General features: G+C 43.5%; 1 protein-coding gene across 1 annotated transcript in view; it reads left to right on the plus strand.

Annotated features, from left to right (window-relative positions):
• The window catches only part of LOC138677401 (uncharacterized), a 174,224-nt gene that overhangs the window by 82,441 nt on the left and 66,721 nt on the right, over positions 1–25,062 (plus strand). The window contains exon 10 of the mRNA XM_069767496.1: positions 9,790–10,077. Within this exon, the coding sequence (XP_069623597.1) occupies positions 9,790–10,077 (288 nt within the window). The remainder of the gene's footprint in view (positions 1–9,789; positions 10,078–25,062) is intronic.

Raw genomic sequence — 25,062 nt, forward strand, 5'->3', positions numbered from 1 at the left:
CCTTCTCCCTGTCAGATTTACCCAGTGGTTTCCCGTTCAGTGTGTAATGGTGATATTGATTCCTTCTTCCCATGTGTATAACCTTACATTTATCATTGTTAAACCTCATCTGCCACCTTTCAGCCCAAGTTTCCAACTTATCCAGATCCATCTGTAGCAGAATACTATCTTCTCTTGTATTAACTGCTTTACATAGTTTTGTATCATCTGCAAATATCGATATTTTACTGTGTAAACCTTCTACCAGATCATTAATGAATATGTTGAAGAGAACAGGTCCCAATACCGACCCCTGCGGTACCCCACTGGTCACAGCGACCCAGTTAGAGACTATACCATTTATAACCACCCTCTGCTTTCTATCACTAAGCCAGTTACTAACTCATTTACACACATTTTCCCCCAGACCAAGCATTCGCATTTTGTGTACCAACCTCTTGTGCGGCACGGTATCAAACGCTTTGGAAAAATCGAGATATACCACGTCCAATGACTCACCGTGGTCCAGCCTATAGCTTACCTCTTCATAAAAACTGATTAGATTGGTTTGACAGGAGCGATTTCTCATAAACCCATGCTGATATGGAGTTAAACAGTTATTCTCATTGAGATAATCCAGAATAACATCCCTCAGAAACCCTTCAAATATTTTACCAACAATAGAGGTTAGACTTACTGGCCTATAATTTCCAGGTTCACTTTTAGAGCCCTTTTTGAATATTGGCACCACATTTGCTATGCGCCAATCCTGCGGAACAGACCCTGTCGCTATAGAGTCACTAAAAATAAGAAATAATGGTTTATCTATTACATTACTTAGTTCTCTTAGTACTCGTGGGTGTATGCCATCCGGACCCGGAGATTTATCTATTTTAATCTTATTTAGCCGGTTTCGCACCTCTTCTTGGGTTAGATTGGTGACCCTTAATATAGGGTTTTCATTGTTTCTTGGGATTTCACCTAGCATTTCATTTTCCACCGTGATTACCGTGGAGAAGAAGGTGTTTAATATGTTAGCTTTTTCCTCGTCATCTACAACCATTCTTTCCTCACTATTTTTTAAGGGGCCTACATTTTCAGTTTTTATTCTTTTACTATTGATATAGTTGAAGAACAGTTTGGGATTAGTTTTACTCTCCTTAGCAATGTGCTTCTCTGTTTCCTTTTTGGCAGCTTTAATTAGTTTTTTAGATAAAGTATTTTTCTCCCTATAGTTTTTTAGAGCTTCAATGGTGCCATCCTGCTTTAGTAGTGCAAATGCTTTCTTTTTACTGTTAATTGCCTGCCTTACTTCTTTGTTTAGCCACATTGGGTTTTTCCTATTTCTAGTCCTTTTATTCCCACAAGGTGTAAACCGCTTACACTGCCTATTTAGGATGTTCTTAAACATTTCCCATTTATTATCTGTATTCTCATTTCTGAGGATATTGTCCCAGTCTACCAGATTAAGGGCATCTCTAAGCTGTTCAAACTTTGCCTTCCTAAAGTTCAATGTTTTTGTGACTCCCTGACAAGTCCCCCTAGTGAAAGACAGGTGAAACTGCACAATATTGTGGTCGCTATTTCCTAAATGCCCAACCACCTGCAGATTTGTTATTCTGTCAGGTCTATTAGATAGTATTAGGTCTAAAAGTGCTGCTCCTCTGGTTGGATTCTGCACCAATTGTGAAAGATAATTTTTCTTGGTTATTAGCAGAAACCTGTTGCCTTTATGGGTTTCACAGGTTTCTGTTTCCCAGTTAATATCCGGGTAGTTAAAGTCCCCCATAACCAGGACCTCATTATGGGTTGCAGCTTCATCTATCTGCTTTAGAAGTAGACTTTCCATGGTTTCTGTTATATTTGGGGGTTTGTAACAGACCCCAATGAGAATTTTGTTACCATTTTTTCCTCCATGAATTTCAACCCATATGGACTCGACATCCTCATTCCCTTCGCTAATATCCTCCCTTAAAGTGGACTTTAGACAAGACTTTACATAGAGACAAACCCCTCCTCCTCTCCGATTTTTACGATCCTTTCTAAACAGACTGTAACCCTGTAAGTTAACTGCCCAGTCATAGCTTTCATCTAACCATGTCTCGGTTATTCCCACTATGTCAAAGTTACCTGTAGATATTTCTGCTTCTAGTTCTTCCATCTTGTTTGTCAGGCTTCTGGCGTTTGCGAGCATGCAGTTCAGAGGATTTTGTTTTGTTCCAATCTCCTCACTGTGGATTGTTTTAGAAATGTTCTTACTTCCCTTCTGAGTATGTTTTCCTGGGTCGTCTTTGTTCGAGTCTAATGTTTTTCTTCCCGTCCCCTCTTCTTCTAGTTTAACGCCCTCCTGATGAGTGTAGCGAGTCTTCTGGCGAATGTGTGTTTCCCAGGTTTGTTGAGGTGTAGTCCGTCTCTGGCGAGGAGTCCATCATACCAGTAATTCACACCGTGGTCCAGGAATCCAAATCCTTGTTGTCTGCACCATCGTCTTAGCCAGTTGTTTGCATCAAGGATCCTGTTCCATCTCCTGGTGCCATGCCCGTCTACTGGAAGGATAGAAGAAAAAACTACCTGTGCATCCAGTTCCTTTACTTTCTTCCCCAACTCTTCAAAGTCCTTGCAGATTGTCGGTAGGTCCTTCCTTGCCGTGTCATTGGTGCCAACATGTATCAGAAGAAATGGGTGGACGTCCTTGGAGCTGAAGAGCTTTGGTATCCTATCGGTCACATCCTTGATCATCGCACCTGGAAGGCAGCATACTTCTCTTGCAGTTATGTCCGGTCTGCAGATGGCTGCTTCTGTGCCTCTCAGTAGTGAGTCTCCCACCACCACCACTCTTCGTTGCTTCTTGGCTGTACTTTTTGCTGTCACTTGTTGCTGTGTGCCCTTTTCTTTTTTGCTTGCTGGTATTGCTTCATCCTTAGGTGTGCCATCTTCATCCTCTACAAAGATTTGATATCGGTTCTTCAGTTGTGTGGTTGGTGATTTCTCCATGGTCTTCTTGCTTCTTTTGGTCACATGCTTCCACTCATCTGCTTTTGGAGGTTCTCTGACACTTTTTGCACCTTCTGTGACCAGTAGAGATGCTTCTGTTCTGTCTAGAAAGTCTTCATTCTCTTTGATGAGTTTCAAAGTTGCTATTCTTTCTTCCAGACCCCGCACCTTTTCTTCTAAAAGGGCCACTAGTCTACACTTCTGACAGGTGAAATTGGATTCTTCTTCTGGTCGATCTGTGAACATGTAGCACATGCTGCAGCTCACCATGTAGGTTGTCACATCTGCCATGTTGCTCCTAGATCCTGCTGACTTGCTGTGTGTTTTCCTTCTTGTGTAATCTACTCAGCCAAGCTCTCTTGCAATAATGTCCTACAGGCAAAAATTCACGCTCCGTAAGGCGCGCGGTTTGGTGATGCTTTCGAAGCAGCTGGTCCCGGCTGTACCCAACGATCTTCTAGCTTAGGGAGACTTCGCTTCTCCCAGAAGGCACCTGGAATATGCAAATTAGCCTCCTGAAGCTTGAATCCCTGGTTTTGACATGCCATTGCCAACATGGCTGTCATTCTGTCCCACGCCCTAATCCATGTCTAGGGGAGAAACAGTTTTCAACCTGGTCTTTGCCAAGATGTGACCATCCAGGCTGAAAGCCAAGGGTGAATGAGGTGCTGTGAGCGCAGCATCATTCACCAGCGGTGACATCATAGAGGGTGGGCCGAAATCTCCATCTGCGCCACATCCGCGGCCTTTTTGTTTGAGACATCGCGTAGAGGCAGGCGCTGATGGAGATCTCTGCTTTCCTCCATCTGCGCCTGCGCCGACTGAGAAGCCAGACCCTGGAAGAATGGCGGCCGCTATATGCCGCTTCTGCTCACCACCGTACGACCACCTCTTGCCGCCGTACCACCAGCGCTCACCGCAGGACTGCCACACCACCAACCGCAACACCCCCAGCTCTGGGCCTGCAGCATCGCTAAAAACAATGTTCAGTTTATATGATGCACCTCCATTTTCCCCCTAATTATGGGGATCATAAAAGTGCATCTGAACCTCAGCAAAGCATATGATAAAATATCTCATATTATCCTTATTGAATCAATGACCAAGTATGGGATTGACTAGGCAATAGTTAGATGGATTCATAACTGGCTTAGTGATTGTACTCAGAGTGGTAGTAAATGGTTGCACATCGAATTCGAAAATGTTTCAAGTGGGGTACCAAAAGATGATGCAAAGCTAGGATGAATAACTAACACTAAAGAAGACAGAGGAAGGATTCAGAAAGATCTAGATAATCTTGAACAATGATCAGCAAATAAAAGAATATTTAATAGAGAGTAATGCAAGATTCTACACCTGGGCAAGAAAAACAAAATTGGAGGAATAGAACTAAGCAACTGCGCGTGTGAAAAAGACTTGGGTATACTAATAGATTACAGACTGCAAATGAGTCAACAGTGTGATGCTGCAGCAAAAATTCAATTACTGATCTAGGATGTATTAAGTGAAGCCTAGAGACTAGATAGTAGTAAGTAAGTAGTAGTAGTAGGCTGGACAGACATCTGAGATGGTTTAGTCAATTTTGTGCTGCATTGAGCAGGGGTCAGACACTTTGACCCTTTATGTCTCTTCCAACTCTAACATTCTATGATTTTATGACGGTATTCCCACAGACATAGGTGCAGAGTACACAAACTGGCTAAAAGGGCAGTACTCCCACTTGCTGGAGGTTGCAGAGTACACACAGCGGTTTCTATCACAGTAGTAGCACAGTACTACCATAGAGATGGGTTGCAGAGTACACACAGCATTTGTTTTCAGAGTGCGCTGTCAGAATCTTTCCCTCGCTCTAGCTGCATCCTATCCCTATAATAATGAGAGCATAATGGTTGGCGGCACTCATGATTTGGCCTTTTTACAGGGGGAGTCATGTGCTGCATCAATCAGTCACAGCCATGCCAATACTTGGCATGGCTCTGATGGCTCCGGAAGAGCCTTTGAACATGCTTCATTAGACTGGCGAACCCAAACAAGATACTGGACTTACAGAAAAAAGTCCATGTATGAGATTCCGTAACTGACACTAGGTGTTTGGTAGGGACCTCAAACTTTCCTGTTCGGCTTCGCTCATCCCTTATCACTACACTTGATCTCTTCATGTACCTCTTGAAATGTGCAGGGCGAGAGGCCAGAATCAATAAATGGAAATGTACAAGCTCCTCAGTGTCTGAGTGTGGGATCACTTGTTTCCTCGGACTTGCCATGGTGGGAGGAAGAAGAATCTGGGTGAGGATTATGAGGTCCAGATTCTTGACTAGTGAGACTGGACCGTGTGGAATACGGGGTGATGCTGGGAAACATACTGGAACCATGTGCTATTCAATCAACCAACCACCTGTATGCACTGTTCTGACTTCAATAGTGGTGTCCCGCGCTCCCCTGCAAAGTGGGACCGGAAGCTGTGTCTCGTGGATGAGTGTGTTTCTTGTGCTCCCAGAGCAGGCAGGCACATTGTAACCTGGCCCTCTGCCTCGGTCTCTGCGTGCGCCATCAGCAGCATGTCCACTTCCCTGTCCCTTACCATGTGCCTTGTGCATATTCAATTAGGTATATAATATCGGCCTGCAAACTTTCCAGTATTAAAGGGGAAAAGAAAATGTTTAGCCCTGAAAAGGACTTTTGTTTTTAGATTACAGCAGCAGTATACCAATAAAAGGAATATTGGGCTGCGTGCCCACAATCCGTAATACTAGCATTCTGGAAGCAGCATATTTTCACTTCGTCCAAAACGCGCTGTAGAATGCAAACACAGTTCATGAGATAAATAGAAATCCCATGACTACTGTACTTTTTTTTTTGTGCTGCGGAAAATCACCTGCAGAGCAGGTTTCTGAGCCACATCATGTCAATTTCTCTTGTGGGATTGCTCCGTCTTCTGTGCGGAATTAACCCATAGACTAATATTAGATGCTGAAAATCCGAAGTTCAAAAAGCAAATGTGTTATATAAGTATGTTTATGCAGGTGTTTATATCCTTAACCTAATAAATAATTTTTTTACATGACTTTGGGTCCCCCCTATTTTTGATAACCAGCCAAGGTAAAGCAGGCAACTGCGGGCTTAGATTATCAGGCTCAGCAGCCTAAAAAAATGCAGCCCCAATGTAATCCTCACTTCTCGATTCTGTTTCCGGCGCTGTAAAGTGACCGCTATTCACAGACGTTGGGGACTGACTGCAACGACCATCAGAGCCAAAGACGATGGTGAGAGTTGTAAGTTTATTTACAGAAAATCCAGTTTGTGGCTTGTATTTTGTGGGACGATGAGTCAATTTTATTTATGCCATTATTTTTAGGGCTGTTATTTTTTGTCTGAAAGGATCCAGATAACCATGGACCTTCATAGCCTGATAACATCAACTCACATCTGTCTGCTTTGCCTTTGCTGGTTATCAAAAATGAAAGCGAACCCTTGTCCTTTTATTTACTTAATACGTTAAAGGGAATCTTGTCAGGTAATTTTTTTTGTACTATACTAACAATATCCTGAAATAGGGTTTGGGCAGCCCTTTCGGAGAATGTAACGTTTGATGCTCTCACGTCTCTGGTTTTCTCGCTGTCTCCACTGGAGAAGTGAAGGCCACGCGCTGCCCTATTAAGAATATTGTAAATTCAAAATAAATGCTCACTGCTCCCCATGCTCACCTCTCGGCACCAGCTCATGATGGTAAAACTCTTCTCAGGTGCTGAGGGGTGGGCGGGTGGAGAGTTGGCCAAGCATCACATCACCGGGTCTTCTGTAAGACCCCATGACATGATGCGGCCGGCCAGTCACAGTAATGCAAGTAGCAAATATGGCTGCGGAATTACTGCGTATGGTAAGCAATTCCCCCATGTTTATTGGTTGTGTAAGAGCCGCAAAACATGCGGGAGGTGGACTCGTGCATGGCGCTCAAGCACCCATGATACTCAATCGAGTTTTTTTCGGTTTTGCATTTTCGTTTTTTTGCTCCCCTTCTCAGGGCCATAACTTTTAAATTTTTCTGTCAATATGGCCACGTGAGGGCTTGTTTTTTGTGGAATGAGTTGTACCTTTGAAAGACACCATTGGGTTTACTAGCAAGCAGGAAAAAATTTCCAAGTGCGGTGAAATTGCAAAAAAACTTCAATTCCACACTGTTTTTTTGTTTGGCTTTTTTACTAGGTTCCCTAAATGCTAAAACTTACCTGCCATTATGATTCTCCAGTCATTACGAGTTCATAGACACCAAACATGTCTAGGTTCTTTTTCTTTTATCTAAATGGAGAAAAAAAAATCCAAACATTGTTAAAAAAAAAAATAAAAAAATTGCACCATTTTCCGATACATGCAGCGTCTCCAGTTTTTGTGATCTCTGGTCGGGTGAGGGCTTATTTTTTGCGTACGGAACTGTCGTTTTTATTGATACCATTTTGGTGCAGATATGATTTTTTGATTGCCTGTTATTACATTTTAATGCAGTGTCGCAGCGACCAAAAAAACGTAAATTCTGGCATTTTGACTTTTTTTCTCTCTACACCATTTAGCGATCAAGTTAATCCTTTTTCTATTGATAGATCGGGCGATTCTGAATGCGGCAATACCAAATATGTGTGTGTGATTTTTTTTCTTTGTTTTATTTTGAATTATCAGATCGCCTCTGTAAGGCTACGTTCAGACTAGCGTTGCGCGCCGCTGCGTCGGCGACGCAACGCACGACGCACACAAAAACGCGGCAAAACGCACGCAAAAACGCTGCGTTTTGCGACGCGTGCGTCGTTTTTTGCCGAAAATCGGACGCAAGAAAAATGCAACTTCCTGCGTTTTCTTGGTCCGACGCTAGCGGCAAAAAAGACGCAAGTGTTGCAAAACGCAACACACAAAAACGCATGCGTCCCCCATGTTAAACATAGGGGCGCATGACGCGTGCGTCGCCCGACGCTAAGGCGACGCACACTAGCAGAACGCTAGTGTGAACGTAGCCTAAAGCAGAATTATTTGCTTGCTATGAGCGCTGACCACCGGGTGGCACTCACAGCAACCTGGCACTGACAACCATAGAGGTCTCCAGGAGACCTCTGGCTGTCATGCCAACGAACCGGTGACCCGCAATCACATGATGGGGCTCACCGGGGGGGTGAGTTTTAGGCCCAATGGCCAGAAGCAAGTTAAATGCCGCTGTCAGCGATTGACAGCAGCATTTAATGGGTTAATAGCCTCAGGTGGATAGCGACTCCACCCGCAGCTATTCCGGGCACATGTCAGCTGTTCAAAACAGCTACCAATTGCTGGGAAAGATGTGGGTTCTCTGACGGAGCCCACATCAAAGGGAGGGAGTCTGATTGGGGCTTACTATTATGCCCAATGTCGGAAAGGGGTTAATGCTGGACATTTAACGTCCCCAACCACACCCTCGGGAGGGAGATCTGATGAGTGGCTGTCCAACCCATCTCTTAAAACCACTCACAAAAATCCCAACCCTGTCATGGCCGATTAACCCCTCAGCACATAACATGCTGGAGAGACACTTTGGGGGGTGTACATTACTGTATAGGTGAAAAGAGGCTTTACTTTGATAAATCTAAGGTTTAAATCATATACTGGTTTGTTTCACTTGTAACTTTACTTGCAAAATATTGCAATACGAATATCTGCGTGCTAATGGGCACCATCTTTTCCTCCCCCTCTTTCCTCCGAAAACCGGAAGAGGTAACTACAGTAGCCTCATAATAAATTGAGGCACCCATGCCCATTTCTTTCTTTTGTCCTATTATGGCATACTCCTACTTTTGGTCCCCTGATGAGCCTCAATAACAGGAGGGGGCGAAATGCTTAGGGACAAGGGACATCAATACTAAAAGTTACTGCAACCAGCTAAGTGATCCATTGTGATCGTTTTTGAATTCAATTGGCTTTCTAAATTGTCTATGATCCCTGATGTAGAACTTTACTGCTTGCATAGAACACCTTAAATTGTATTTAATGGTGACCTATATACATTTGCACAAAATACACTATATATCGATGGATCTATCTTGAGCACAAATGCACTTTACTATACACTAAGGAAGCTGTGATCTAGTTCTGGAGGTATTTGCTAATTAGCAGAGGCGCCACCTACAGCCATATTAGCCTCGGGCTCCCTGGCCTCTACAGAGACACAGCCTATTGGCATCATGGACAACAAGCTGTATACTGTGTGCATGTTGGGTTAGGGGCATGCAGGGACTTTAAGGGACTATATGTTGAGCGGGGTGCCATATTGAATTTTACGGTGCCAGCCTCCACTGCTAGGTAGGCCATCCGTGTATAAAGGACCCCTTAGTGCCAGTATTGCTACACCACACTGTGTTTAATCCCTTGTCTGATATTCATACAACATTCCACTATCTCAAGGGCCTGGGAGGTGCTACTTTTATGTCTATTTTTCTAAAAAATTGTAAATGTATCGTTCTTAACAACGTTGAGTATTAAAAGTTAAATTTTAAGGGTTGTCTTTTTTGGTTTCACCATTTTCAGATTTACAGCAAATTTATTCTCCGCAATTCAAATTTTTTGAAGAAGTCAAATTCAGATAAAAAAAAATAATAATTCCTCCTCTATATTGACAACATTCACAGGCAAAGTGTAAGAAAATCCTAAACTGTGATCTCATTGTAACATACAGGAATTACATAATTAATGTCCCTAAAGGTCAATCGGAGGATGAAAAAAGGTAAAAGGGGCTTTGAGCAGCCTCAAGGCGTGATCTGGTTTGCCCCAATCCTGGTGAGATTTTTGAATTTCTTATCTCTACAGCTGGAAGTCAAATTCTGGAGAAATACAAAGAGTATCTGATTAAAAGAATAATGTACGTCCATCCGGTTCTAAATCATCTGTGCCATGAAGATCTGCTGATAAGTGAAGACTTTGATTACAGACAGAGTAGACCAAACGCCAAGGTCACCATGAGGCTTCTGTATGATGTTATCAGAGACTGGGATGACGAAGACAAGGAGACTGTTTGTCAGGTGTTCTACAATTCTAATCCCGATGTTATTTATGACCTGAAAATGAGGGAGAAATCATCGAAATTTCAAAAACCAAGTAAGTGTAAATGTGATCAAATCTATTACTCCCTTCACTGCATTAGGAAGTGAGAAATATTGTATTTCTTGGAAACCTATTTATTAAAAAAATATACCGTATATACTCGAGTATAAGCAGACCCGAGTATAAGCCGAGACCCCTAATTTTGCCGCAAAAAATGGAAAACCTTAATGACTCGAGTATAAGCCTAGGGTGAGAAATGCAGCAGCTACCGGTAAATTTCAAAAATAAAAATGGCTACCAATAAAAGTAAAATTAATTGAGACATCAGTAGGTTAAGTGTTTTTGAATATCCATATTGAATCAGGAGCCCCATATAATGCTCCATACAGTTCATGATGGGCCCCATAAGATGCTTCATACAAAAATATGCCCCATATAATGCTCCATAAAGTTCATGATGGGCCCCATAAGATGCTTCATACAAAAATATGCCCCATATAATCCAGCACAAAGGTTGATTTATTGCCCCATAAGCTGCTCCATAGAAACATTTGCCCCATATGCTGCTGCTGCAAGCAGAAGGGGACACCGACACTTGCGATATTCACCTGTCCCCGTTCCACTTCCGCGCACTAAACACTTCCTCGCGCCCACTGACCTGAACGTCACAGCCAGAGGACGCGGAAGATTGTGCAGCGCGCGGCAGTTGACCGGGGACAGGTGAATATCGCACGGCTCATCCTCCCCCATTATACTCACCCTCCTGACCTGGTTTGCATGTTCCTGCTTCTCTGATGGTCTCTCCAGCACCGACAGCTTGTTCCGGTGTTCAGCTGTCACTGGTACCGCTCATTAAAGTAATGAATATGTGGCTCCACCCCTATGGGAGTGGAGTTGCATCCATTTTCATCACTTTAAGGAGCTGTACCACGTGGCCACTGAACATAGGAAGAGCTGCGGGCGCCAGAGAAGCAGGGACGTGCAGGGACGTGCAGAGACGCGCCGGGAGCAGGTGAGTGTGATGGACAGCTGCCGCTCCTCCGCCCACCTCCTGGGACAATGACTCAAGTATAAGCCGAGAGGGGCACTTTCAGCCTAAAAAAAATGGTCTGAAAATCTTGGCTTATACTTTTGAGTATATATGATACACACACATATATATAATCGTCCTTTGTAGTCGAAGATGACCATGACTTCAGGATTAGAAGGGAATTAAGTTATGGTTCCGGAGGTGGCTGATGAGGCCAATCCAGGCCCTGAAAGTTCGCCCTCATACTTGACACAAGGAAGTAGATGTGGTCAGTACACCAGATTCTGCTTGTGCCTTACGGACAGCATACTTTCTTTTTGCGTCCAAGATTTTCCTATCTTCAGCTGCACGTGCTCCTGAGGTGATTCTGCCCCGCCAACCTGGACGATCCAGGGCAAGCTCTTCCCATTCATTGATGTTGACTTCCAGGTTTTTAAGATACATGAAAGATATATATCTTTGTACCGTGTTAGCCAGTAGATAGAAAAATATTTAGAATTGAGAATACTCAGCAGTTGACACCTTTTAATGGCTAACTGAAAAAATGGTAACAAATTGCAAGCTTTCGAGACTACTCAGGCCTCTTCATCAGGCATAGACTAATACAACATCTGAAGAATCATATATTTATACACAACACAGCACAGAACTGCCATTATGGGAGAGTGATTAACACTTGTGTCCATAAATATTGGAACAGTTCCTAGATAAGGAGTGAATGTTTTATTGTCCTCTGATTGGGGTCTAGTTCTGTTATGTTGCCCTATAAGGTCTGATGTGCAAATTCCTTAATTGATGTAAAAAGACATAAATCCATGCGACACATTCATTCCTGCACTAAGTGTGTCAAAGGTTGTCATAAATTTATACTCCCAGATTCTACTGTCTCTCTGAGATTTGAAGTTACCTTTCAATACAAGTAATTTCAGGTCCATGGTGCTATGATCAGACATACAAAAATGTATTGCCACAGGTAGATCCGTTCTTTTTTCTCTTACTGTATGGCGATGAGAATTCATCCTTGTTCTCAGTTTCTGCCCTGTCTCCCCCACATACAGACCCCCGGTTGGACACTTAGTACAAATAATTAGGTACACCACATTAGAAGTGATGCTGCTGAAAGTACCTGGGATCTTGTAGTCCTGATGTGAGTTGGGGTCTTTATCTTGTCCGTGGTCATTATAAATGGACAGGTTTCACATTTTTTCTGGTTGCAAGGAAAGGTACCTGCAGCTGTTGGAGAGGACAGGGAGCTTTTGACAATGATACTTAGATTTGGGGGCTGCCTAAAATACAGTAGTGGGGGGTCGGGAAAAATGGATTGTAATCGGGCATCTTTTTACAGTAAAGGTTGTAATTTCCGTGCAGCTCCCCTTAGCACCTCCAGATTTGGATTGTAGGTGACTACTAGAGGCACCCGGTTATTTTCTTCTTTAGCTTTGTAATGTAGCAGGTGATTTCTCGATATTCTGGTGGATCTTGTGATCTGGTTTTCAATTGTTATAGTATGGTAGCCCTGATTCAAAAAGTCCTTTCTGAGGTGACCAAGGCGTTCATCTCTATCCATGGGGTTGGAACATATACAATTGTATCTGTTGACTTGGCTGTAGACAATAGTTTTTTTTATTTTTTTTATGGAAACTGTCCCATTTAAGGTTTGTTGGCGGTCGATTGGCTTCTGACACAGGGATATCTCTATTTCATTGTTCTGCAGCTTAATGATGATGTTAACTAGCAGCCAATAGTTGGATTATTTGCTTTATTAAATCCTGTCATAGACAGATCCCTAGTCTAAAGATTCAACCTTGGGATCTGAATCTAGTTCTAGAAGTGCTAACTAAAAACCCCTTTGAGCCCCTACAGTAAGTCTCCAAAAGGAATCTCACTCTTAAGATCATAATACTTGTAGCACTGACATCCGCTCGTAGAGTCAGTGATATTCAGACTTTATCGGTAAATCCCCCATACACTCTAGAGTGGTCTAATCTCGAGACTTGACTAGGTCTACCCACCAAAAAGGTGGCTAAGAGATTCCATAGGACTCAGGAGATTGTTCTTCGTTCTTTTTCTAGTACAACAAAAAAAAACCTCAAGCAGAACAGTTTCATACAGTAGATGTCAGAAGAGCATTAATTTTAGGTATAGAAGCTAAAGTGTGGAGGAAAACCCTATCGTTGTTCGTGTCCTTTCAGGGGGATAGGAAAAGGCTTAAAGACTCAAAGAGTACCTTAACAAGGTGGATTAGTGAGGCCATCAGTACAGCTTTTTCGACCAGTAGTGTGTCCATAACAGAAGGCACTAAAGCTCATTCCACTCGAGAGATTGCAACTTCTTGGGTAGATAAGGCGGAGGTACCCATCGACCAGATATATAACTTTGTCCTCTTCTTCAACCTTCTATACTGTAGACATTACAGGCTGGAATCCACGACTGATCTAACTTTTGACAGAAAGATTCTACAAATGATGCTCCTTCCCAAAGGTGGATTGTTATTCTATATAAATCTCTCAGGTGGTGCTGTCATAGGTGAAAGGAAAAATATAAATTACTTACACAGTTATGGAAAAATATGCATCTTCTTTCTCTATTAGTCCTGAAGCTGAAAATGTATGTTCCATCAAAATCAGATCTATACAAACCCCAATATTCATAAGTGTACGTTGGAGAAGCAAAGTCTGAGGAGGTTTTTATTGTCAGCTACCTCTCCTGGAGATGTTATATGAGTGAGGAGAGGAGCGAGGTGAATGCTCCCTCCCTGGAGAGACCTTGTTGATTTACATTTTTCGCTGACAATTACATACTCCTTTATATAATCTCTAACATTTTTTAACTTTATATAATCTCTAACATAAAGACCTGGAAACCTTTTTGACAATGAGCACCACATTAGATTTTCACCAGTCGCTTGAAACGGTATCATTGATGCATAGAGGCAGAGCAAGAACTGAGCTGCGTTCCATAAGAATCCTACGCCACAAACCTATTATGGTTCCATCCATTTTGCCACATTTACTTTTAAGAAATGCCAATTCCTGAAATATTATGGTCACATTTTCTTCACACATAGATCTCCTCAGTTCCTGATTTACTTCCACCACTGTCCATTCCTTCACTCTCCAATGATATTGGACCCCTCTTTTACTCATCTACCCTTTTGTCTTCTGGTGTCCTCTCGCCATCGTCCCTATTTGAAATGATCTGCTACTCTTGCTAGAATTCTCTCCCCAGATCAGCAGACGCTTTTCCATTCAGAAGCAATTTATCTGCAGAATACTGACTGTATTCCAATGAGAAGTTGGACCAGAATTCTAGGAACCCAAGATTTAAGACCTGAATTTAACTCCCTATGTTCCCTCCGTCTCTCGAGCGATGCACATGGCACAGTCAATTTTCTAGAGACTACTAGTTCGGGGGTTCTTCTCTTCAACTTGTAATGTAATATTTTAAACATACCTTTATCTACCAATTATTTTGTCATTATTTCTTACATGGACCATGGTCCCGGGATCATCACCAGCCCCCCACAATAAATGTATTTTCCCTTTCCACTTCATGCCTATCCCTTCACCAGAGAAACAGCAAATCATTTAGATAAGGCGAAAAATTATATTGTCTTTCAAATTATAGAATAGACTATAACCACAAATTGTCTAACCAAGCCTTCATTAATCTCTCTGCTACCAGCTCTTCTTTTCTCCCAGATATTAGGGAGAACAGTATCCTTATAGTCTTGGGTTGTCCATTTTGAGCCCCTGCATAATCACCTAATATAGCGATTTTGCTTGTGGGTGTACAGAAACGGTAGTGGCCTACATTAACCCATCTTCTGGCATGCTTGTTCTGACCCACTTGTCCACCCTCCATATCTTCCCCACTAATTGCTTGCTCAGTATCCACCATACGCCTCTCTAGATTATCAATTGCCCTCATATGCATATTTTACATTTTACTCCTCCAGATCTCTAACTCGAGCATCAGGGTGACAACATGCTCACATCTGCCACAGCGGCATTCACCCCGGAACTCCTCCAGTTGTAGCGGCCTGTGCAATGAAGGAAACTTATAAGCATGCTATTCATTATCCAATAAAAAAAAACCCTAAGAAACAATAAAAAATAATAAACTATAGGGAAACATTAATTCCAGACCTTGATTTCCGTTTTTTAACACCTGCTTATAAAATGCCACTGGTTCCCAGGCCACTCTTTTTTTTTTTTTTTTTTGTACCCGGTCTAAAAGTCACTACAAAATTAAACCTAGAGAAGAACAAAGTCCATCTAGCTTGCCTAGAATTTAGTCTTTTGACTGACTCCAGATACGTCATATTTTTGTGGTCCGTGACAAGAGTTTTTATATTTTGCACCTTCAAGGAAGTGGTGTCATTCCTCGAAGGCCCATTTGCTTTCCAAAAATTCACAACTGCTTATATTGTAGTTGTTTTCAGAATTTCGGCTCAGCAAAATGTTTGTGAAAAGAAGGCACTCAGAAGAATTTGAGCGAGAGATTGTGTACCCTCTGACAACACCTCTCGCACTCCAATCTCTGAAGTAGGGTTGAGCGACCTTTACTTTTATAGGATCGGGTCGGGTTTCACGAAACCCGACTTTCTCAAAATTCGGGTCGAGTGAAATCGGCCGATCCTATAAAAAAGTCGGGGTCGGCTGAAACCCGAAACCCAATGCATTGCAATGGGTTACTATGGTTCCCAGGGTCTGAAGGAGAGGAAACTCTCCTTCAGGCCCTGGGTCCATATTTAAGTGTAAAAGAAAGAATTAAAATAAAAAATATTGCTATACTCACCCTGACGCGCCCTGGTACTAACCGGCAGTCTTCCTTCCTTAGAATCAGCGCTTGAAGGACCTTCGGTGACGTCGCCGTTTGTGATTGGTCGCGCGACGGCCCATGTGACCGCTCACGCAACCAATCACAATCCGCGACATTACCGAAGGTCCTTCAAGCGCTGATTCTTAGGAAGGAAGGCTGCCGGAAAGAAGCAGGGCGCGTCCGAGGGTGAGTATATTCTTATTAGGTATATACTCACCCTCGGACGCGCCCTGCTTCTTTCCGGCAGCCTTCCTTCCTAAGAATCAGCGCTTGAAGGACCTTCAGTGACGTCGCGGCTTGTGATTGGTCGCGTGAGCGGTCACATGGGCCGTCGCGCGACCAATCACAAGCCGCGACATCACCGAAGGTCCTTCAAGCGCTGATTCTAAGGAAGGAAGACTGCCGGTTAGTACCAGGGCGCGTCAGAGGGTGAGTATAGCAATATTTTTTATTTTAATTCTTTCTTTTACACTTAAATATGGATTCCGATACCGATTTTCGATATTGCAAACATATCGGAACTCGGTATCGGAATTCCGATACCAGATTCAGAAGATCGCCGACCTCATGGCCGTCCCCACACAGGGGTCGGGTCGGGTTTCATGAAACCCGACCTTGTCAAAAGTCGGCGACTTCTGAAAATGGCTGACCCGTTTCGCTTAACCCTACTCTGAAGCATCAACCTCCTGTCGTGGTTCCACCATCTGTCAGCCAGTTTATAGAATAGGGGCATGATGAGCCGTCAGTATTGTAAGTGACACCTCAATCGCCAGAACTTGGATTTGCATTTTTTACTACTCTTTTTAATTACCCCTTTGCCTTTTATGCATTCTAACCTTAGTGACTACAAAAGAATGTTCTAGGTCAGGCTGGACCAATACAGATGAGAAATGCTCTTTTAACTCTAAATGGCTTCCAAATAGTGAGTGGTATGTGTTAATACATTTACCGTAGTATTTGGCAAACGCAAGGAAATGATGAAGACCTTCAGAGACCTGGATTGTACCCATTCCTGAACAGCTTGAGTCTTTGAAATACCATAAATACATGTAAAATGTGTGATTTGATATGAGATGAATAAACTAAAATGTCATTCAAGTAGACCATCACATGTTGACTACTTGTATCTCTGAAGATATCAAAAATTTTGTTAGCAAAATTTAGAAAAACAGCCTGTGAGGGACGAGGTAGACTCCATTTTGGATTTATTAATTCAGGCCCACTATATTATCCCGAGATCTCCTTTCCCAATCCTGAAGTGGTCCCCTCCCTTGGGAGAAATACACAAATCCCCAACAGAACAGAACTTCGCCATTTGGCCAGAGAATTAGAAGCCACGTGTTAATGAAGGCAAGGAGTAGCAGAGCTAGTAACTCCTGCTATCTTTTGTGCAAGGTGGACAACATCAATGGAAGCTGTAGACCGAGCCTCACTGACACCTAGAGATGGATTATGAGAGTACAATGAAATTCTATACACTTGGGCATCGACACCTAGAGATGAATTATAACAGTACCATGCATCTCAGGTTTAAGTCCAATATATCACCAGAACCCTGGGAGCACCCCTGTGTCTCATATTTCTCTAGCTGTCCCGGATAACGAGCTGTCGAGACTGGCTCCCCAGAACCACTTAGCCGACCCAAGTTTGGACTCTCCGTCCAGTCCCATCAAACCCATTAAGGCTTCAGTCACCCCATTTGGACCTTCCGCTAGGAAGTTATTACCCATCCTAGATATTGGGAATTATTTCAGCAAGGAGGTCAGAGGAGGAGAATTCAGTCCAACTCATAGGGGCAGTGGCAAATATGGGAGGGGGCGAGCTAGGGGATAAAAGCTAACTACACACCTTTAGCCTTTGTCATTGTTCTGAAAGGGAAGCCACGCCGCGTGTGGGCGCCCCCTGAGGAAGTGCTGATGAAATGTGCGTCGGGGTGGAGGGACACGGCACAGGACTCCACACACATGGTGAGTATATTTATGAGGATATATTTTTAGTCATATTTTTGTTTAGTTTTGGTCCTAAAGGACTATTGGCTACAGCCCAGAGAGAGGTCATACCCATTAATACATGACATAGACTTATGTTTATTGTCTGATTATTGTCATATTTGTAATTTGGATTGACAAATCTTCTGGTATTAGCACAGAGCCCTTTATTTGAATCATTTGGTTAGTCTTCCTCATTATTACAGATTTTCACTCAACAGTGTGTTTAACCCCTTTACCCCCAAGGGTGGTTTGCACGTTAATGACCGGGCCAATTTTTACAATTCTGACCACTGTCCCTTTATGAGGTTATAACTCTGGAACGCTTCAATGGATCTTGGTGATTCTGACATTGTTTTCTCGTGACATATTGTACTTCATGACAATGGTAAAAATTATTTGATAGTACCTGCGTTTATTTGTGAAAAAAACGGAAATTTGGCGAAAATTATGAAAATTTCGCAATTTTCCAACTTTGAATTTTTATGCAATTAAATCACAGAGATATGTCACACAAAATACTTAATAAGTAACATTTCCCACATGTCTACTTTACATCAGCACAATTTTGGAACCAAAATTTTTTTTTGTTAGGGAGTTATAAGGGTTAAAAGTTGACCAGCAATTTCTCATTTCTACAACACCATTTTATTTTAGGGACCACATCTCATTTGAAGTCATTTTGAGGGGTCTATATGATAGAAAATACCCAAGTGTGACACCATTCTAAAAACTACACCCCTCAAGGTGCTCAAAACCATATTCAAGAAGTTTATTAACCCTTCTGGTGCTTCACAGGAATTTTTTGAATGTTTAAATAAAAATGAACATTTAACTTTTTTTCACAAAAAATTTAATTCAGCTCCAATTTGTTTTATTTTACCAAGGGTAACAGGAGAAAATGGACCCCAAACATTGTTGTACAATTTGTCCTGAGTATGCCAATACCCCACATGTGGGGGTAAACCACTGTTTGGGCGGATGGGAGAGCTCGGAAGGGAAGGAGCGCCGTTTGACTTTTCAATGCAAAATTGACAGGAATTGAGATGGGACGTCATGTTGCGTTTGAAGAGCCACTGATGTGCCTAAACATTGAAACCCCCCACAAGTGACACCATTTTGGAAAGTAGACCCCCTAAGGAACTTATCTAGAGGTGTGGTGAGCACTTTGACCCACCAAGTGCTTCACAGAAGTTTATAATGCAGAGCCGTAAAAATAAAACAAAATTTTTTTCCCACAAAAATTATTTTTTTAGCCCCCAGTTTTGTATTTTCCTGAGGGTAACAGGAGAAATTGGACCCCAAAATTTGTTGCCCAATTTGTCCTGAGTGCAATGATACACCATATGTGGGGGGAACCACTGTTTGGGCACATGGGAGGGCTCAGAAGGGAAGGAGTGCCATTTGAATGCAGACTTAGATGGAATGGTCTGCAGGTGTCACATTGCGTTTGCAGAGCCCCTAATGTACCTAAACAGTAGAAACCCCCCACAAGTGACACCATTTTGGAAAGTAGACCCCCTTAGGAACTTATCTAGATGTGTGCTGAGCGCTTTGACCCACCAAGGGCTTCACAGAAGTTTATAATGGAGAGCCGTAAAAATAAAACAAAAATTTTTTCCCACAAAAATTATTTTTTAGCCCCCAGTTTTGTATTTTCCCGAGGGTAACAGGAGAAATTCGACCGCACAATTTGTTGTCCAATTTGTCCTGAGTGCGCTGATACCCCATATGTGGGGGGGGAACCACTGTTTGGGCGCATGGGAGGGCTCGGAAGGGAAGGAGCTCCATTTGGAATGAGGACTTAGATGGAATGGTCTGCAGGTGTCACATTGCATTTGCAGAGCCCCTAATGTACCTAAACAGTAGAAACCTCCCACAAGTGACACCATTTTGGAAACTAGACCCCCTAAGGAACTCATCTAGATGTGTTGTGATAGCTTTGAACCCCCAAGTGTTTCACTACAGTTTGTAACGCAGAGCCTTGAAAATTAAAAAAAAAAATCTTTCCCCCCAAAATTATTTTTTAGCCCCCAGTTTTGTATTTTCCCGAGGGTAAGAGGAGAAATTCGACCCCAAAAGTTGTTGTCCAATTTGTCCTGAGTACGCTGATACCCCGTATGTTGGGGGAAACCAACGTTTGAGCGCATGGCAGAGCTCGGAAGGGAAGGAGAGCCATTTGGAATGCAGACTTAGATGGAATGGTCTGCAGACGTCACATTGCGTTTGCAGAACCCCTAATGTACCTAAACAGTAGAAACCCCCCACAAGTGACCCCATATTGGAAACTAGACCCCCCAGGGAACTAATCTAGATGTGTTGTGAGAACTTTGAACCCCCAAGTGTTTCACTACAGTTTATAACGCAGAGCCGTGAAAATAAAAAATCTTTTTTTTTCCCACAAAAAATATGTTTTAGCCCCGAGTTTTGTATTTTCCCAAGGGTAGCAGGAGAAATTGGACCCCAAAAGTTGTTGTCCTATTTGTCCTGAGTACGCTGATACCCCATATGTTGGGGTAAACCCCTGTTTGGGCACACGGGAGAGCTCGGAAGGGAAGAAGCCCCGTTTTACTTTTTCAACGCAGAATTGGCTGGAATTGAGATCGGACGCCATGTCGCGTTTGGAGAGCCCCTGATGTGCCTAAACAGTGGAAACTCCCCAATTATAACTGAAACCCTAATCCAAACACATCCCTAACTTTAATCCCAACAGTAACCCTAACCACACCTCTAACCCTGACACACCCCTAACCCTAATCCCAACCCTATTCCCAACCGTAAATGTAATCTAAACCCTAACTGTAACTTTAGCCCCAACCCAAACTGTAGCCCTAGCCCTAACCCTAGCCCTAACCCTAACCCTAGCCCTAACCCTAACCCTAGCCCTAACCCTAGCCCTAACCCTAGCCCTAACTCTAACCCTAGCCCTAATGGGAAAATGGAAATAAATACATTTTTTTAATTTTTCCCTAACTAAGGGGGTGATGAAGGGGGGTTTGATTTACTTTTATAGCGGGTTTTTTAGCGGATTTTTATGATTGGCAGCCGTCACACACTGAAAGACGCTTTTTATTGCAAAAAATATTTTTTGCGTTACCACATTTTGAGAGCTATAATTTTTCTATATTTTGGTCCACAGAGTCATGTGAGGTCTTGTTTTTTGCGGGACGAGTTGATGTTTTTATTGGTAACATTTTCGGGCACGTGACATTTTTTGATCGCTTTTTATTCCGATTTTTGTGAGGCAGAATGACCAAAAAACAGCTATTCATGAATTTCTTTTGGGGGAGGCGTTTATACCGTTCCGCGTTTGGTAAAATTGATGAAGCAGTTTTATTCTTCGGGTCAGTACGATTACAGCGACACCTCATTTATATCATTTTTTTATGTTTTGGCGCTTTTATACGATAAAAACTATTTTATAGAAAAAATAATTATTTTTGCATCGCTTTATTCTCAGGACTATAACTTTTTTATTTTTTTGCTGATGATGCTGTATGGTGGCTCGTTTTTTGCGGGACAAGATGACGTTTTCAGCGGTACCATGGTTAGTTATATCTGTCTTTTTGATCGCGTGTTATTCCACTTTTTGTTCGGCGGTATGATAATAAAGCGTTGTTTTTTGCCTCGTTTTTTTTTTTTTTTTTAACGGTGTTTACTGAAGGGGTTAACTAGTGGGCCAGTTTTATAGGTCGGGCTGTTACGGACGCGGCGATACTAAATATGTGTACTTGTATTGTTTTTTTTTTTTTATTTAGATAATGAAATGTATTTATGGGAATAATATTTTTATTTTTTTTTTCATTATTTTGCAATATTTTTTTTAATTTTTTTTTACACATTTGAAATTTTTTTTTTTTTACTTTTTTACTTTGTCCCAGGGGGGGACATCACAGATCAGTGATCTGACAGTTTGCACAGCACTCTGTCAGATCACTGATCTGACATGCAGCGCTGCAGCCTTCACAGTGCCTGCTCTGAGCAGGCTCTGTGAAGCCACCTCCCTCCCTGCAGGACCCGGATCCGCGGCCATCTTGGATCCGGGGCTGGAGGGAGCAGGGAGGGAGGTGAGACCCTCGCAGCAACGCGATCACATCGCGTTGCTGCGGGGGGCTCAGGGAAGCCCGCAGGGAGCCCCCTCCCTGCGCGGTGCTTCCCTGTACCGCCGGCACATCGCGATCATCTTTGATCGCGGTGTGCCGGGGGTTAATGTACCGGGGGCGGTCTGTGACCGCTCCTGGCACATAGTGCCGGATGTCAGCTGCGATAAACAGCTGACACCCGGCCGCGATCAGCGGCGCTCCCCCCGTGAGCGCTGCCGATCGCATATGACGTACTATTGCGTCCTTGGGAAGTAAAGCCCACCCCACATGGACGCAATAGTACGTCTAATGGCAGAAAGGGGTTAAAGGAGCCAGTAGCCTTTTTGTGTCCCTCACATCTGAGGTTGTCACAGGTTGGTTTTTATTGTTTGTGTTTTGATCTAAATAAACATTGTCTATTTATTTGAATTCTTTCGATTTGTGCTATTTCTGTTCACTTCCTTTTTTATATAAGGATTATAGCGTTACCAAAGGGAATTTCTAAGCTTGACAAGCACATGATATATTTTGGATCATTATTTGATATATTTAGTACGCAAATTGCCTACATGACCTTCTAATTCATGTTTCTCCTCACCCTCAACATCTTCGCCCTGCTTCCCCATCTTTTGGTCCCCAATAATATTATCGCTGTACCTTGTCCCTATCCTCCTTTCCCTCTCCTACCTAGCCCGCCTCCCTCACTAAATGGTTTTCACAATGTATATCACCGTTTAAACAATAAAAATCATTGAAACACATGATTGGGGGAACCCGTTACCTACAGTGGATACGGAAAGTATTCAGACCCATTTAAATTTTTCACTGTTTGTTTCATTGCAGCCATTTGGTAAATTAAAAAATATATATATTTTTTTCACATTAATGTACACTGCACCCTATCTTGACTGAAAAAAAACAGAAATGTAGTAATTTTTGCAAATTTGTTAAAAAAAAATAAAACTGAAATAGCACATGGTCATTGTTAGGGGTCGAGTTCCTGCCTCTGCACAGGGGGAATCTCGGGCCAACTCCGCTGCGTCCAGGGTGGGTGGACATTTTGGTTCCAAAAGGACATCTGAATTACTGGTGAGGACATACTGGTGGCCGCATATGGCTCGTGATGTCGCAGAATATGTTCGGGCGTGTGTCTCTTGCGCCAAGAACAAGTCCCCTCGGCAACGGCCAGCTGGTTTGCTTTATCCTCTGCCGGTGGCGGACAGACCCTGGGAGATGGTCGGGATGGACTTTGTGGTGGGCTTACCCAAGTCTCATATTTGCACCATTATCTGGGTGATCACCGACCATTTTTCCAAAATGGTTCATTTGGTGCCTCTTCCACAGCTACCATCTGCACGAGCTCTGGCAGTCTTGTTCATCAAACATATCTTTTGCTTACACGGTATGCCGGACAAGATTGTCAGTCACCGGGGTCCCCAGTTTGCGTCTCGATTCTGGAGGGAGCTTTGTCGTCTACTCAGTATTGAGTTAAATCTCTCTTCGGCTTATCATCCCGAGACAAATGTGTTGGTTGAGAGAGCCAATCAGACTCTGGTCACTTATTTGCGACATTTTGTTTATGCCAGGCAGGATGACTGGGCATCCTTGTTACCATGGGCAGAGTTTGCCCTTAACAACGCTGTAGCCGACTCCACCGGTCAGACTCCTTTCCTCCTTAACTATGGCCAGCATCCGCGGGTTCCTGTACCTATGCCCGTGTCCTCTGCTGACTCCAGGGTGGCAGACTGGGCAGTGGAGGCACGAGACATTTGGGACCGCACTCAGGATGCCATCCGGGCCTCCAAGGAGAGAATGAGGTCCTCCGCCGATGCCCCAACCTTTGCTCCTGGCGACTTAGTGTGGCTCTCCTCTCATATCAGGCTGCGTGTTGAGTCCACTAAGTTTGCTCCTCGCTACTTGGGTCCCTTCAAGGTCCTCGAACAGGTTAATTCTGTGGTCTACCGTCTGGCCCTTCCTCCACGCCTAGATATCACTGACACCTTTCATGTGTCCCTCCTTAAACCCGTATACATGTCCCGGTTTTCTGAGTCCTCTGCCGGGACATCGGGTTCGTCTACAGACGATTACGAGGTGAACGCTATTTTGGGGTGCAAGGTGGTTCATGGCAAAAAAATTTATTTGGTGGACTGGTGGGGTTACAGTCCTGGGATAGATCCTGGGAGCCTGCTGAGCACATTCGGGCTCCGCAGCTCATTGCTGCCTTCGAACGTAGCGAGGCCCAAGGAGGGGGGGTAATGTTAGGGGTCGAGTTCCTGCCTCTGCACAGGGGGAATCTCGGGCCATCTCCGCTGCGGTCTCCCATTCTTCTCCTGCCGCAGTGGAGCCTGCTCAGCAGAGACGTCGATCCCAGCGTCTCACTCAGTCTGACTCTGTGCTTAGAGTTACTGCTGCATTTCCTGCTTCTGCCATTGAAGTCAGTGCTGGGCAGCCGCGAGCAGACGCTTCTGGGACTAAGTCCTGCTTTTCACATTCTGAGCATGCCCAGAGTAAGATCTCTCAGTGGAGATCGAGGGTCACATGATCAGATACTGCAGCTAAGGTCATTGGTCCTTCTTGGAAGGTCCTTGTAGGTGCTAGGACTAAATTCTGCCTTGCACTCTGAGCATGCCCAGGGCACGATCTCTCAGTGGAGATCTAGGGTCACATGCTCAGGTACTGCAGCAACTCCATTGGTCCTTCTTTGAAAGGTCCTAAACGTGCTGCAACTATTTAAGGCCTGCATGGCCGCACGGCCATGCGCTAGTATTGTCTATTGTTATGTGCTTTGCGCCAGTGTGGTCACATGTGAGTGTGTTCAGGGACCCGGCTGAAATAAGCCCCTAGAATGCTTGCACCTCCGGTGAGGAGTTTGTGTTTGGATGTGTTCAGGGACCCGGCTGAAATAAGCCCCTACAATGCTGGCTCCTCCAGCGAGGAGTTTTGTGTACATGCGTGACCACTGACTGCTCTCTGTTTGGGCAGTTAGCCTGTGCCTTTGTGGAGTCTAACAGGGCATAGTGTTTCTCTTTCACGGCTACTCGGTCAATTAACTGAGTTATTCTATACAGCCATATAGTTCCGCCGTTTGCTAGCAGCAGGTACTCCTGCACGGTGG

The sequence above is a fragment of the Ranitomeya imitator genome, chromosome 4 (assembly GCF_032444005.1).
Source record: "Ranitomeya imitator isolate aRanImi1 chromosome 4, aRanImi1.pri, whole genome shotgun sequence".
NCBI classification, from domain to species: domain Eukaryota; kingdom Metazoa; phylum Chordata; class Amphibia; order Anura; family Dendrobatidae; genus Ranitomeya; species Ranitomeya imitator.